The 15,394-nt window shown below is 48.7% G+C and overlaps 1 protein-coding gene across 2 annotated transcripts in view; it reads right to left on the bottom strand.

The window, feature by feature from the left end:
• LOC147717191 (ATP-dependent RNA helicase DHX58-like) overlaps nt 1-15,394 on the bottom strand; it is a 144,066-nt gene that overhangs the window by 75,089 nt on the left and 53,583 nt on the right. For both annotated transcript variants that reach the window (XM_086924142.1, XM_086924141.1), the window contains one exon: nt 9,461-9,577. In XM_086924142.1, coding sequence (XP_086780268.1) covers nt 9,461-9,577 — 117 coding nt within the window. The remainder of the gene's footprint in view (nt 1-9,460; nt 9,578-15,394) is intronic.

The raw sequence follows: 15,394 nt of genomic DNA, 5'->3' as shown, positions 1-15,394 counted from the left end.
CCCGACTCACAAACCCCCACAACCTATCCCTCGAAGAAACTGGAATAAAATCACCACCGACCAACTCACCACATCGCTTAACCAAAACCCTCCCGCCATTTCATCGGACTCAAACCAAGCCGCCACCAAACTCACACAATTGATCACCCTCTGCGCTGACGAACTAGCACCCTTGAAAATCCACCAGATTAAACAAGGTAACAAAAAGGCCCCCTGGTTCAACGATGACCTTAAAAATTCCAAGAAGTTGTGTCGCACCCTCGAGAAAACCTGGAGAAAAAACCGAACCACTGACAACCTAACCACCTTCAAGGACGCCACCCGCAAACACCACCAATTGATCCGATCCACCAAGAAATCAGCTCTCAAGGATCGACTCGACAACAACGCCCACAACAGCAAGGATCTTTTCAACATCGTCAAAGAATTTACCAACCCCACCGCCAGCAACAACGACATTACTCTCTCCCAAGACCTCTGCGACTCTTTATCCTCTTTCTTCCACAACAAAATCGCCGACATAGATAACAGCTTTGAAAACCAGTCCGAAGAACAGCCCACTCCACCCACATCCGAACCAAAACAGCACTCACAACCTTTGCACCTGGAACCCAATCACCACTGAAGACACCATCCGCCTGATGAACTCCATCCACTCAGGCTCTCCAACCGACCCATGTCCCCACCACATCTTCAACAAAGCAGACTCCATCATTGCACCCCATCTCCGCGATGTCATCAACTGCTCCTTCAACAAGAAGTTCTGTCGCACCCTCGAGAAAGTCTGGAGAAAAAACCCAACCACTGACAACCTGGCCACCCTCAAGAACGCCACCCGCAAACACCACCAACTGATCCGATCCACCAAGAAATCAGCATTCAAGGATCGACTCGACAACAACGCCTACAACAGCAAGGAACTTTTCAACATCGTCAAAGAATTTACCAACCCCACCGCCGGCACCAACGACATCACTCACTCCCAAGACCTCTGCGACTCCCTAGCCTCATTCTTCCATCACTGAAGACACCATCCGCCTGATGAACTCCATCCACTCAGGATCGCCAACCGACCCATGTCCCACCACATTTTCAACAAAGCAGACTCCATTATCGCACCCCATCTCCGAGACGTCATCAACTGCTCCCTCAACTCCGCTACCTTCCCGGAAAGTTGGAAACATGCCGAACTCAGCGCCGTTCTGAAGAAACCCACAGCAGACCCCTCTGAACTTAAGAACTACCGCCCCATCTCACTCCTCCCATTCCCAGCCAAAGTAATTGAGAAAGCCGTCAACAGTCAGCTCGCTGCCTTCCTCGAATCCAACAACTCCCTCGACCCCTCACAGTCAGGCTTCCGAGATAAACACAGCACCGAAACTGCCCTCATCGCAGCTACAGACGAAATCCGAACGCTACTGGACAACGGGGAAACAGTTGCCCTCATCCTACTTGACCTCTCCGCCCCCTTCGACACAGTCTGCCATAGCACCCTCATACAATGCCTCAGCAACGTCGGAATACAAGGAAAAGCTCTGGACTGGATCATCTCATTCCTCGCCGGAAGAACCCAGAGAGTCCGCCTCCCCCCATTCAAATCAGAGGCCACGAAGTCATCTGCGGCGTACCACAAGGATCTTCCCTCAGTCCCACCCTCTTCAATGTATACATGAGTCCCCTCGCATCCATCGCACGACAACACAACCTCAACATCATCTCCTACGCAGACGACACCCAGCTGATCCTCTCCCTCACCAAAGACCCAAACATCGCCAAAACCAATCAACAGAGAGGAATGAAAGATGTAGCCGAATGGATGAAGAACAGCCGATTAAAACTAAACTCAGACAAAACGGAAGTCCTCATCTTAGGATCATCCCCCTCTGCCTGGGACGACTCTTGGGCAACGCACCCATACCTACAGATCACGCACGTAACCTGGGCTTCATCCTAGACTCCTCCCTCTCAATGACCAAACAAGTCAATGCCGTCTCATCGTCATGCTTCAACATCCTTCGCATGCTCAAAAAAATCTTCCGTTGGATCCCCACCGAAACAAGAAAGACAGTCACCCACGCACTAGTCACCAGCCGATTGGACTATGGAAATACCCTTTACGCCGGAACCACAGCCAAATTACAGAATAAACTCCAACGCATCCAAAACGCCTCAGCCAGACTCATACTGGACATCCCCCGTCAAGCTCACATTTCCGGTCACCTGAAGGAACTCCACTGGCTCCCCGTTAACAAGAGAATAACGTTCCGTCTCCTCACCCACGCACACAAAGCCCTATACGACCCAGGACCCGAATGCCTCAACACACGACTATCCTTCTACAAACCCGCCCGCCAACTACGATCATCCAATCAAGCCCTCGCTGCAATTCCGCGCATCCACAGAGCCACCATGGTAGGAAGATCCTTCTCCTACTTAGCGGCCAAAACCTGGAACTCCCTCCCCACCCACCTCTACCTTACCCAGAACCACCCCTCCTTCAGAAAGCAGCTAAAAACCTGGCTATTCGATAAATAACGCACCCACCATCCCTCAAGCGCCTTGAGACCCTCTGGGTGAGTAGTGCGCTATACAAATTTCAGAACTTGAACTTGAACCTCTAATCGGCCGTAATCCGTAGTTTACTACCCATACTCAGCCCCTCCTCCACCACACTTCAGCGCCCAGCAGCACTCCCACCACGGCCCGCTACTGATGTAGGACTCATGAAATTTGAGGTGGGAAAAAGCGTGGTATTACTGTACCACTTGGAATCGCTTTTCAGCCCCCCAAACTCTAGTACTGTTTGAATCGCGAATACTGGCCTGTTTGTTATGAGAGCCCAAGTATTAGTAACACGCTGCAGCATACCCGTTCCCAGTGGTGGTCAGGTAACATTTGTTCACCCCAATTCTATACCTACATTTGAATGTATCCCAGAATGTATTATATAATCAGATGAATTTGTAAATGTTTTTATAAAGTATCAATGGCTGGCTCAAAGAACATGGCAGTTCAGAATAATGTACGTTCCAAATCTGGTCTCTTGTATGGCTATTGCTCCTTTGGAGGGATTGGGCGGTGTCCCACAACAAAAAAGGATCAAGAACACCATTTTTACTGTAATAGTGGCCTCATAATGCAATAAGCTGGATATTAACCCCTCCCCTGCTGGTGAAGGAACCCCTCCATCATCAGCCGCGGTCGCACTCTGCTGATGACGGAGCGGTTCCGTCACGGCCCGCTCGGAACGCCTGCGCAGCGCGGATTCCGCACCTGCGCTGAACGCTCTATTGAGCGGGCGGGGCCGTGACGGAACCGCTCCGTCATGAGCACAGCGCAACCGCGGCTGATGACGGAGCGGTTCCGTCACCAGCATGCGCCCCCTTATCACTGCGGCGGAATAGCCACCGCAGTGAAGGGGTTAAAAGACTGCATTAACTTGGATGCAATGGATGTATGTCGTTACTACGCATGCTTTTACAACGCATGCCTTTACCACGCAAGTTTTACAATGCAAGTCGTTACAATGACTTGCGTTGGGGGGCGCTGGATAGTGAATAGTTTAATTTACTATTCCAACTCCAGTCCCCGTGGATAGTAGGGAAGGTTTTGGATAGTAAATTAAACTATTCCCTATCCTACAGCGCCCCCAGCGCAAGTCGTTGTAACGACTTGCGTTGAAAAAGTTGCGTGGTAAGGGTACTGCATGGTAAAGGTTGCGTCGTAAACGCTGTTCCCCGGATGCAATGGACACTGCACCTGTGGCGCCAATGAAAACTAGGCCCTTGCCTTTTACAGAGTCTATTGAATGTATCCTCCATCACTTACAGAAGGTGGAGGCAGAACAGAGCTTTGGATGGAGTTGGAGTGCAGTTTTGGGAAATAGTATGGTATTTGGGGAAATCAGTGATAGGTTAGCATCATAAGACAGACCTCAACCAAGTTTTAATTAATTTGCTTATAGTGAGAACAATGCACTCGTTGGTGCTGTTCTTAAAAAGGTTGTAAGCATACTTGGAATTTTCTCTTTCTCTTAGAACAGCAAAACTTCTCCAACCTGCAGAAGTTCAACCTAGTTCTGTCTCGGTTCAGAGATCTCCTTACTTGCCTGTCCTACGGTGCACTCATTACCTATGTGGTGCTGTGTGTGTCAGGTCTTGCTTGGATTTCGGGTATCACAGGCCTGTATAAACTGCAGCAGCCAATGACTCAAGTGTGCTCGTCTCGGAGTCTGCCCTCGAGCGGTATACGCCCCCTTTTATTAATACCCCTCTGACCAAGCCAGGCTAAAGGATGACGTGCATGTACATCCGGTGGTCCACTCTGACAGCAGGACTGCTGACCTGCTACATCCCTCCCCAACTTGGTTTTAAAGATTAAAATTCAGTCTGCTCAACATACAAAGTCTTTAAGCCATCGGCTCGTTGAGGATTCGCCTGAAGGCTGTATTGATGGGACTGACTGCGAATGTTGGCCTTCATTGGGCCTCCCTTGGCTTTGACTTCCAAGACTGTCCTCACAGGTGTTTCCATCCTTATATTCCAGCCGGCCAACTTTGTCTTCGCTGTTGAACGAACGGGGAGAGGGGTGATGGTATAACTTCCTTGAACCATGAAATGCTTCTTGAAATCTGTTCCTGCCCTTTCCTGGCTGTCACCAAGGTACCATCACTGGCAATGACCATCCAGATCCCAGGCTCATAGGGTGTCCTGAATTTCTATCCAGGTCGGCGGTCTATGATGATGACTGAATCGCCGGATCGAAATGATCTTGCTTGCAGCGTGTCTGTGTTCTCTGTGCATCATAAGGATGGCGCCGACCACCCTAGGCATGTGGGGATGAAGTCCCTCCGTGGACCATCGAACATCAGGGCCCAAGGGATTTATTGAGTTGTGCAGTGGGGAGTGCTCAGATATACTCTGAGGAATAAGTGTAGGTGTCGTTCTGGATCAGCCTGTTGGACTGTGAAGCACTTTCTTTAGCGTGCGCATAAACCTATCCACGTAGCCGTTAGCTTGCGATTACTGTGGAGTTATATGATGGTGATGGATTCCTCGCTGTTTGAAAAAATCAGCGAACTCTGCTCCGTGGAACGGGGGTCCATTGCCACTTCTAATCTCTGTCGGGAGATCGAAGATTGCAAATACCTCCAGAACAAGAGTCATGTGGACAAACGCCAGGGAGGGAATTACTTCTACGACGGGATACTTGGAGTAAGTATCTACAAGAGTGGTCTTTCCATCAGGGAAACTTCCAAATTCCATGCTCAGTTTGGCCGAAGGATCGATACACAGTTCTTCTGTGATCACTGGTGCCGGCCTTTCAGGCGTGCTTGTTATCAAGCATGCTGGGAACCCTTGCACGTGGTCTTCAGCCATTTCTTCTAGCCCAGAGAACCACACATTTTCCAGCATTCTTGATTTCATCTTCGTCCTCTGTGCACCAATTGCATGACATGGTGTCTTAGAGCCTTTGGGGTTACAATACGAGACCCTCGCAATAGAATTCCAGCCTGGCTGTTGCTGAATTCATCTTGCATATTCTTCATCTTCGTTAGACTCTCCTTGTCCTCAGGCGCCCAATCGTTGGCATCCCGAGGAGGTCGCTCCATGTGCCACTCTGTACAGCATTAAGCACTCGGGCAATGATGGGGTCTATTGGCCGCTTCTTTAATGTCCTCCAAAGTTAAGGCTCGGGAGCAAGCAGCACTCAAGACTATCTGGATGTAGTCTTACACTTCGTCGGGCCATATTGCTTTTCGGAGGGTTTGGGGTGGCGCAACAGAAAGTCAGCAGGGTTTTTAGATCCTGGTCTGTAGACTACCTCCCTTTGATAGTGTTGCAATTGGATGGCCCATCTCTCAATCAGCGGAGGTGAGTGGGGAGCTGACCCTCTGAAGAGTGGGACTAGAGACAGATGGCCAGTGACTACCTTAAAGGGCTGGCCGCTCAAGTACAGCTGAAAGTGCCTGCAAGCCCACTTGATCACCAGGGCTTCCCGTTCAATTTGTGCATACCGTGCCTCAGTTGACATCAGTGCTTTACTCGCAAATGCTAGAGCTGCCTATCGCCCTGCAACTTGTTCTTGAGCAAGTAAGGCTCCTAGACCTACTAGGCTGGCGTCTACCAACAGTTCGATGTGTTTTTTAGGGTTGAAGTATTTAACCCCTTCGATGCTGATGACGAGCTCAGCTCGTCATCACCCACGGGTGTCGTGTGCTGATGACGAGCTGAGCTCGTCATGGTGCCACTAAAATGGCATTTTCCAGCACAGGGGGGGGGGAAACGCCTAGCAGCCAAGTGGTTAAGCATAGTTTGTCGAGGAGGGAGTCTTTGATCTTTTGAAAAGCTCCCTCGTCACGCTGACCTCAGGTCCATTTTGTGTCAGTTTTTGTAAGGTCCTGGAGTGGTTCAACCAGAGTTGCAAGGTCATGGATGAAACTCCCGCAATACATGGCCATCCCGAGGAAACTCCTCACTTCCACAGGTGTGCTGGGTGTGGGCGCTCACATGATTGCCTGTGACTTGCGGGGGGTCTACTTGGATTCCATCTTGGTTGAAGACGTACCCGAAGAATTCAATAGGAAGCTGAAAGACTGAACATTTGTTACAATTTAATGTCACTAAGTGTTCGCTAAGGCATTTAAGAGTGTCCTTCAGGTGCTTGTGGTGCTCCGCTGCTATGAGGTAGTGGAAAATTCAAGCATTTGTATTGGTGCAGCCCCAGGCGAGTGCTGAAATGTAGTAATATATCAGCTTTCTTCCACTAGTGACAGCTGTTGGTATCCGTTGTTGAGGTCCAGCTTCGAGAACCACTGGGAGCTATTGACATCTGCTATGATATCATCCATGGTGGGTGTGATATGCCCTTCCTGCTTGTTGGCATGGTTGGGGAGTTTTCCCAGGTTAATTAGGTGTCTCTGCAATCACCATCTGGAAGACCCACGGGGTTGGCCTCAATACCTTTTCGATTACACCCTGTTGCTCTAGCTTCTCAAGTTCTTTCACAACCAGCGGCCTGAGGTGGAACGGGACACAGCAGTGTCTGAGCGCCACTGGTGCGACCAAAGGGTCAATGTGAAGCCTTATCGGGGAGCACTTGAGGCAGCCTAATACTTTGAATAGCTCAGGAAACTGGTCCAGCAGATCATCGATTCGGTGTGACCATACATTCTTGGCGAAGGACACCAGGCCAATGTCTTCCGCTGTGTGGCTGCCAATCAGCGAGTTAGCCTCCTGGTATATGACGTGAATCTTTGTCATGACTTCTTGATCATCGGATTGTATGGGTACGGATATCCACCCTCTGAGTGATAGCGAGGAGTGGCTCCTGTAGGCAAAGATCTTGGTGCGAGATGGTTTCAGTTGGGACTTGGGCCAAAGGCGGTTGTACTGTTGGATTCCCATTATGTTGACGGAGGCTCCGATGTCGATAATGGCTTTCACTTCCGATCCAGCAATTTGGACAACACATGTCGATTGCAGTCTTACACGACGCTTCAGTTACCAAGGGAAGTAAATGAGGATGGTCTCCTCCTCATCTTCCTCTGGGGAGGAGTCTTCAAGATGGCGGGTCAGTTCCCTCCCCCCCAGAGTCATCTTGGTGTACCTGGTTCGTGAGGGACAGTTGGCGCACCATCTTCATTAGTGATCTGTTATCTTTGACTCCTTTGCCTCGGATCTTTTTCCTGCAGACTGATGCAAAATGGTTGGGGATTCTACAGCTGGTGCAGTTGCGGCTTTGTGCTGGGTACTCATTGATGGGGTGTTCATCTCTGCCGCAGTGCCCACACTTTGACTTGGTTGTCGGAAATATTGGTATCCAGGCAGAGACATTGCGTTTCTTTGTCCGGACAGGATCAGCATGCTCTATTTTGGCGTTTTCTAGTTTCTCTGGGGCCCATGTAAGGGCCTGGTCCATTTTGTTGGCTCATGCAGCAGATAGGTCATGTGTTCGCACCAGGATCAGAATGCCTTCAAGGCTGATGTTGGGTTGGTGCAGAATTAGGTCTCTCAGATTTGGTCTTTGCATCCTTGGGTGACCTGTGCCCAGATTTCCTTGGGTTGGTCATCTGCTGTTCAGGTACTTGCTAGTTCATATAGCCTGGCATAGACAGCATTGATGGACTCCCCCTTGCTTGGCGTGGTTTGAAACTCTCGAGGTCCGGGTTTAGCTGCAGCTCAAATTGGCATTGAGTGCCCTCACGGCTACATCATAGTCTGTGGCAGGGCCAGTGTTTGGCAGGTGTTTGCATAATTTGTATATTTCTTCACCGGCATAGTGGAGGAGCAATGACCTCTTGACGGCTCCATCGGTCTCTCTTGTAGTGACAAAGTCATTTTCAAGTCGCTCAATCCAATTCTTCCATCGTGGGGAGGCGGTCTCTGGGTCAGCTAGCTTGCTGAATGGTGGTGCTTGCTATTGAGGCTTGTTGTTGAGGTGGTCCTCACGCTCAATCTTGGGGCTTCACTGATTGTCTGTTATTTGACTTGCTTTCCTTGCTTTGTTGCCTGTATTGGTATTTGTTTATTTTTTCTTTTCCTTTTCTCCTTCCCATTTGCCCAGGGGCTCTTTTCTTTCTTCTGTTGCATTGTTTTATTGTATCTATATATATTTTGTTTTTCCTCTCTTCTGCCCGTTTTGTCTTCTGGAGGCGCTTCTGGGCCTGGGGTGACAGCCTGGGTCATTTTGTGGCTGTCTGGGCTTTGTTCTGGGCCCCTGTCCTTTCTTTTGTTATTTTGATTTATTGTGCTTTCATAATTATTTATTTTTAATTTTTTTCCTTTCTGCCTCCCCCTCTGTCTTCTGGAGTCTGGAGCAGCAGCTAGGATCATTCCACGGCTCTCTGAGCCTAACGCAGGCTTCTCAGCGGGCAGAGAGACATCATGTGCACTCTCGTCGTTGTGTGGCAGGGCTTGTCCCCGCTCACTACTCACTGTGGTCTGTTCCCTCAGCTCAGCGGACGAGAGCAGCGGCAGCCGGTGCCGTGCTCCTTGTTCTCGCAGTGACGCTGGTCTGCAGGGCACAAGGAACGCCCACAGCGGAGACGCAATTGGTAGGAGAGGCATGCGCTCTGCTCCTCGAGAGCAGTGTATGTAGCATTCCGCTGTCTCGTTGGTGCCCAGGACTCATCCCGCCCTCGTCGCCAATGTGGTGCTGTGTGTGTGAGTCTTTGCTTGGGTTTCGGGGATAACATGCCTGTATAAATTGCAGCAGTAAATGACGGACACCCGGACTCAAGTGTTCTTGTCTCGGAGTTAGCCCTCGAGCGATCTACTCCCCTTTTAATAATACCCCTCGGGCCATGGCTGCCCAGAGGATGACGTGCATGTACATTAGGTGATCTCCTCTGGCAGCAGGACCGCTGACCTGCTACATCCTACAGTCCAAAACCCCATGGGCCCAAGACAAGATACATGTCTAGCATTTCAATGATATATATTAGTAAGAACATCCTCACCTGGGGCCTTTGTTCGGTCAGGTTGTACTCTTTTTGAGGTTGCTGTGCCTTTTCCTCCAGCTGAAGGCGATGCACCTTTGGCGACATAATCTTCCAAGTGTCGAGGTTAGCACAGATCTGCAAAAGTAAGAAATGTTCACTGACTACCACTGTCAAAGTATTTTTTTCACACGTCAATTGTTTTTTATGTTGATTTTATCGCTTTTGGATTGTTGGGCTCGCCATTACCTGCCATTACCTGCCATTCTTTGTTGCTCACGGAAGGTGGCACTTGTTCGGGACACTTGTTCGGGACTCCACACCTCGCAGCACCCGCTCAGCGGGTGCCGCTTTGCGGTCTAAGACATTGGAGAGAGTGCCCCATCCAGCATGGGACCTGCGTGTGGGCGTGTGGGCTTAGTGAGAATCTCGCCGAACGATAGCAGGGACTCCGAGTACCAGGAGTCCCTGCCCGACCTAGTCCAGCTGGTCCCGCGTTCGGCGGGTAGCCCCGCCCATGGTCACCTCTCTTACTATATCATCAAATCCGGCGCCCGCTGCACGGGAGCGTCCTGGGAGAAGCCCGGGACAAGGGCGGGACCGTTTTGAGACCGTTAGGAGACCGAAGGGGGCCGGGCTGGGCCCTCCCTCTTGCGTTTACGTTTCTCCAATACTTCAATCGGGGGACTTTACGCCTCGAAAAGTAAGGACTCCAACTGGCTATCACTTTATCAACTTGTGATTGTTAACCTTAAAACTTCCTTAACTTGGGCTATATATTCTGTTGTGTACATATTCCATCGACCCTTTTTTTTCCCTTCTTTTTGATAAAGGGCAATACTTTGCTCACAGCCTAGCTGATCAAAATGCCAGCCCCTGTCCCTAAGAAGCAGCCGAAATCAACTCTACCCACCTTGACGGCGATTGATCGCATGCTGCAAAAGACTATTGGGGTGGTGGTAAATGCTATAGAACACACGGAGAGACGTCTTTCTCTTCCCGTAGGCTCTCTTCCCCCTTTGTTACAAACTAATACATCGGTTAATACTAATGTTTCACAGGATTCATTTCTTGCCCAATCGTTTATATCCCTCCCAGGCATTTATCAAAACACAACTAGGCATGACAGAGATCCTATCGATCATAGTATCCTCTTGGAGACACAGCTCCCGCCTAGCAGACAATCCCTGTCTTACACCACGCATAACAAACGCTCCTCTTTGGGGACGATTCAAGTAGCTAACACTCCACCACACCAGGACAGGGGGGAAACTAGGGAGTGTGATATCCGCATTCCACTCCAGCTAAGGGAAAATGAAATGACATGGCAACTGAACAAAATCAGTTACACGTAGATTCACCTCTGGAAATTTCATCCGAGCAGCTACTCCGGGTCGAACCGCTAACATCTTCTCCCCCAAAAGAGAGACAGGCCCAGAACACCCGGCAGAAAAAGAGAAAACGCATGGAGGGTAAAATACAGGGTAGAAGTGCTAATACTCTAAAAACTGTACATCCTTCCCCAAGGGTGACAGGAACACTCACAAAGCCTAGTATCCAAATTGAGAAACCTGGATTGGAGCCACAACCCCCACACTCTAACCTCACAAAATATCTGTTGGAGAGCATAGAGCAACTACTTAAATCACTAATATTACCTATAGTGCATAGGGTAAGAATAATTTCAGAAAAAATAGGGGACCTGGAAACGGCGTTACAGAGAAATACAGACCACACAAGGGAGCTAATAGTAAACACCTTTAAAACCCACTCCTGTAAACCACCTGTATCCGCCTCCATACCAGGTAAAATCCAAAGAAAGAATGTGCAGCCCCCACTATCTAAGGAAAATAAGCCTACTAACAACACGGACAAGGCACAAAATAGATCCGAGGGGAAGATAGGGGAAGGACAGAACCAAAAGCCAGGAAACGTCCAATCAAAAACATCTGGGATGGAGGATAGTAGGATCGAATCCCGTCCCAATCCCTGAAGGGAGCATAGAAGGAATGTAGATCTCCACCCACAGGCCGCACCTTATGTAGTGATTTTAACAGGAGTTCCAGAATTAGTGGGTGGTAGAATTGAGGATTTTGGAACCCTGAAAAATAAGGTGATATACTGGTTGGCGAACAATAGGCCATTACCCTCACATATAAACGGGGAAATTCTACATGTCCGAAGAGTAGGATGGCTGGGCAACAGACCGAAGGACTTAACAGGGGACATAATCATTATACATTTTAAGGACCCAAGAGTATCTAAACACATCGGGGAATGGTTTGATGACAGTGGTGGGGAAGGAATAACAACAAGGGGTTTAACTTACTTTTACCCCCAGTCCCTGCTGGAGAGATTCTCTCGCCCGCCTATCTCACGTCCCTATAATGTCAATTACCCGAGCTTTAACATTCCCACATACAATCGTTACTCTATATTTGAGGGAATGGACGGAGTTGACTGACTCCAGCGTCAGCCTTCGGGGGACTTCCCTGCTTGTAATGACTCTATATATGTAGTATCATAGCCTATAGATAATAAAGGAATTCCACCTCAATCTTTAGGTACGGGTAGTCCAAGACTAAGCTCACAAAGCAAGAGTAAGGGCATATGTCGGAGTTATAAGGCAAGCTAAACATTTGAATGGCACTGTTGACACGACAAGTGAGGGCGGACAAAAGATCCAACAAATTGAACCGACGCAACTGAGTGACAATCGAGGGAATTCACAGTTAGTATCCAACCCTGTAGTATTTCCCGTATACATTGAGGTTAATACTTGTAACGCAAGTAGGAATATCGAAGGGAATTTCAAACAGAGTACGGATTCAACTTCAACTTTAGCTGTAACCATTAACAACCAGCATCTTCAAGGGGGATTGGAGGGCTCACCTGAGAAGGCAAAGTCGTTCCTACTATTGGCATCTTATTATGGAACGCTGCGGGGCTTCGCCAAAAGGTTGGGATTGGTCTTTGGACGGACTTCATTACCAGATTTAGTATTCTATGCCTACAAGAAACATGGCCCCTGCGGAGATTCATTTGGAGGGGTATAGAACATACTTTTCTCCAGCTACACCTTCTCCATCAGTAAGAGCAAAGGGAGGATTGTCCATTTTTGTTTCTAATCTCTTCCAATTTGAAAGCATAGTTCCCCTAAGACTGGACTCTAACTTCCAAATCCTTATCCTATATCCCACCCAGTCTAAAGCCCTTGTTGTTGTCAACTTCTATAACAATCTCCCCACAGCTGATTTAATTCATTCCCTAAAGGTGATAAGTGAAATTCTCCATGAATTGCCAGTGGAGGCATGTAGGGATTTGACTATAATCTGGGGCGGAGACTTTAATCAGACCCTTTGTAAACAAAGCACGGGTGTGGTATGTGGGATAGTGGATGAAGGCAGGAACCCTGTAACCCATTTTCCCCATACTGCTGTCGGCCAATGTCTGAACGAAATCTTATGTGGCTTAGAAATGGATTTGGCCAACGACCTGACGAATCCACCCACCACTGTTCTGCCAACGTTTAATGGTAGGGGTTGTTCGAGTACAATTGCTTTCATATTTATTTCAGCAAAAGCTTCCAGGGACCTGATCAATTGTAAAACACATGATTTAATTCTTAGTGACCACTTCCCAAATAGCATAACCATTCATCTGGCCAAAAAAACAGAAGGGTTTACCATTAAGTCGATCCTAACACAAAACAACCTTCTCTTGGACAGACTTAATGGATATTCTCTTAAGTGGGAATTGGTAGTCCCTGAGGATATGACCATAAAACTGGTCTCTAAGTTAACCCCAGTCTTTGAGAAATTCTTTGACTTAACCCCTACTAGCGAGGAGATCTTGGCTAGTTTTTCGTCATTAACGTTAATGTTAATGTTAGGGATTTGGTAAAGCGCAACAGCTGCCCCAGCAAAGAGGCGTCCCGGCGTTGCTAGATCAGAGAAAACAGATACTCAAGGACAGTCAGGCAAATACAGAAGCCTATGGAAGTGAGAAAAGGATGGTTTTAATGGCTTTCCGAAAAGCCAACAAATTCTCTATTCCACAAATATGGGCCGGTAGAGAGTTCCATAATTTGGTCGCTAACAACTGGAAGCAGCGACCACCCATACGGCATAGTTTGGTATGTGGTACCTTCACCAGGTGTTGCCCCAACGAGCGCAAGCTCCGGGGGGGCAGGTACCAAGTCAGCAGTGGGCGCAGTAGAACTGGTCTCCCGGTTTTAAGGATTTTGAATGCCGTGACAAGGGCTTTGAATTTGATCCGAGAAGCAATCGGGAGCCAATGTAGTCTTCCAATCGTTGCTCTGGCAGAGCATCTGCGAGGGAGGCAGACCAGAGTTCTCGCTGCCAGATTTTGGACCCGTTGTAGTCGCAGGATCTCGGCTTTATTCGCACCCAGGAGCAGCACGCTGGCATAGTCCAAGTGAGAGAGGATCGTGGCTTGAACAATAAGCTGTCGAACTGTTGGCTCAAAGTACTTCAGGCTAGGTTTTAGACCTCTCAGCAAGCCCACACAAGTAGCTGCCACTCTCTTTGTGTGGGACTGAACGCTGAGCGAGGAATCCATCCATACTCCCAAGTTCTTCACTAGGGGCTTGGACGTTGGTATGGTGCCCAGCGATGCCGGCCACCAATGTTCGTTCCAGAGGGCGGTGATTTTCCCTGCCAGCAGAACCTCTGTTTTGCTAGCTGTAAGCAGTTCTCAGCCATCCACTGGCCGACTGCAGCCATACCATCTCTAAACCTTGTAGCAGTCGTAGATGGCCCTTCAGCTAGAGTGATAACAAGCTGGGTATTATCCGCATATGATACCAGCGCAAGGTCCCACTCTTTAGCCACGACAGCCAGGGGTTGCACATACAGATTGAACAAAGATGGACTAAGTGCAGAGCCTTGTGGGACTCCCTGGCCGATAGAGTGGGACTGAGAGATGTATGGCAGTGCCAAGACCTGAAAAGATCTCTCCTCTAGGAAAGATCGAAACCACTGTAAGGCAGATCCCGAGATCCCTACCGCCTCCAGTCGGTGCAAAAGGATCTCATGCAAGACCGTATCAAAGGCAGCGCTGAGATCCAACAGAATCAGCGCTGCACTCTGACCGGCATCGAGGATCAACCTTAAGTGTTCAGTAGAGGCGAGAAGGGCGGACGCAGTACTATGGCCAGGCCTGAATCCGTTTTGCGACGGATCCAGAATATCATTTTGGCTCATGTACTGAGAGAGGACATTATTAACATGAGCCTCAGCAATCTTGGCCATCCACAGAAGAAGGGAGATTAGCCTAAAGTTTTCAGGTTTGGAGGGATCTAGTGAAGGTTTCTTAATAATGGGGGTAACCTGTGCCTGTTTCCAGGTCCTAGGAACTATGGCTGTAGAGAAGGACAGGTTAAGTATTGCACCGATTGGCTGTTGAAGGTGCGCCAGGGATTCCATAAATTGCGCCGGCCTCATAGGGTCCGCTGGCGAGCCCGCTTTCACTTTCCTGCAAAGTTTGACTAGCTCTTCTCCAGAGATCTCTGGGATAGATGTTAAAGTGGTACCACCAGCCCTGATGTCACCAAAATTATGCAGACCAGGAGGGTGCAGCGAGAAGGTCTTATAGATATTTTTCACCTTTTCGACAAAAAAGATGGCTAGTTCTTCACATTGCTGTGCAGAGGATATCTTAGATATCCTACATCTGGAGTTCTTTAACTCTTGCACAATTTTAAAGATGCATTTAGTGGGATTCGAGCTGGCTTTTATTTCTTCTACATAGAAAGCCGCACGCGCAGAGCAAATCGCCTTATGATATATCTTAATTTTTGCCAGATAGGTTAATAATCAGAGAATCTCTTTCTGTCAAAAAAAAAGCTTACTGGGAATAAGATCAAGAAGGGCTGGTTTGATAGCGCCTGTTTGAAAGCTTATCAGAACTTAAAACATGCGCTACACAAAAAGG

Source organism: Lissotriton vulgaris, chromosome 5 (genome assembly GCF_964263255.1).
Source record: "Lissotriton vulgaris chromosome 5, aLisVul1.2, whole genome shotgun sequence".
Taxonomy (NCBI): domain Eukaryota; kingdom Metazoa; phylum Chordata; class Amphibia; order Caudata; family Salamandridae; genus Lissotriton; species Lissotriton vulgaris.
Note: the sequence above shows the minus strand (reverse complement) of the source record. Positions and strands in the feature narration are given on the sequence as shown.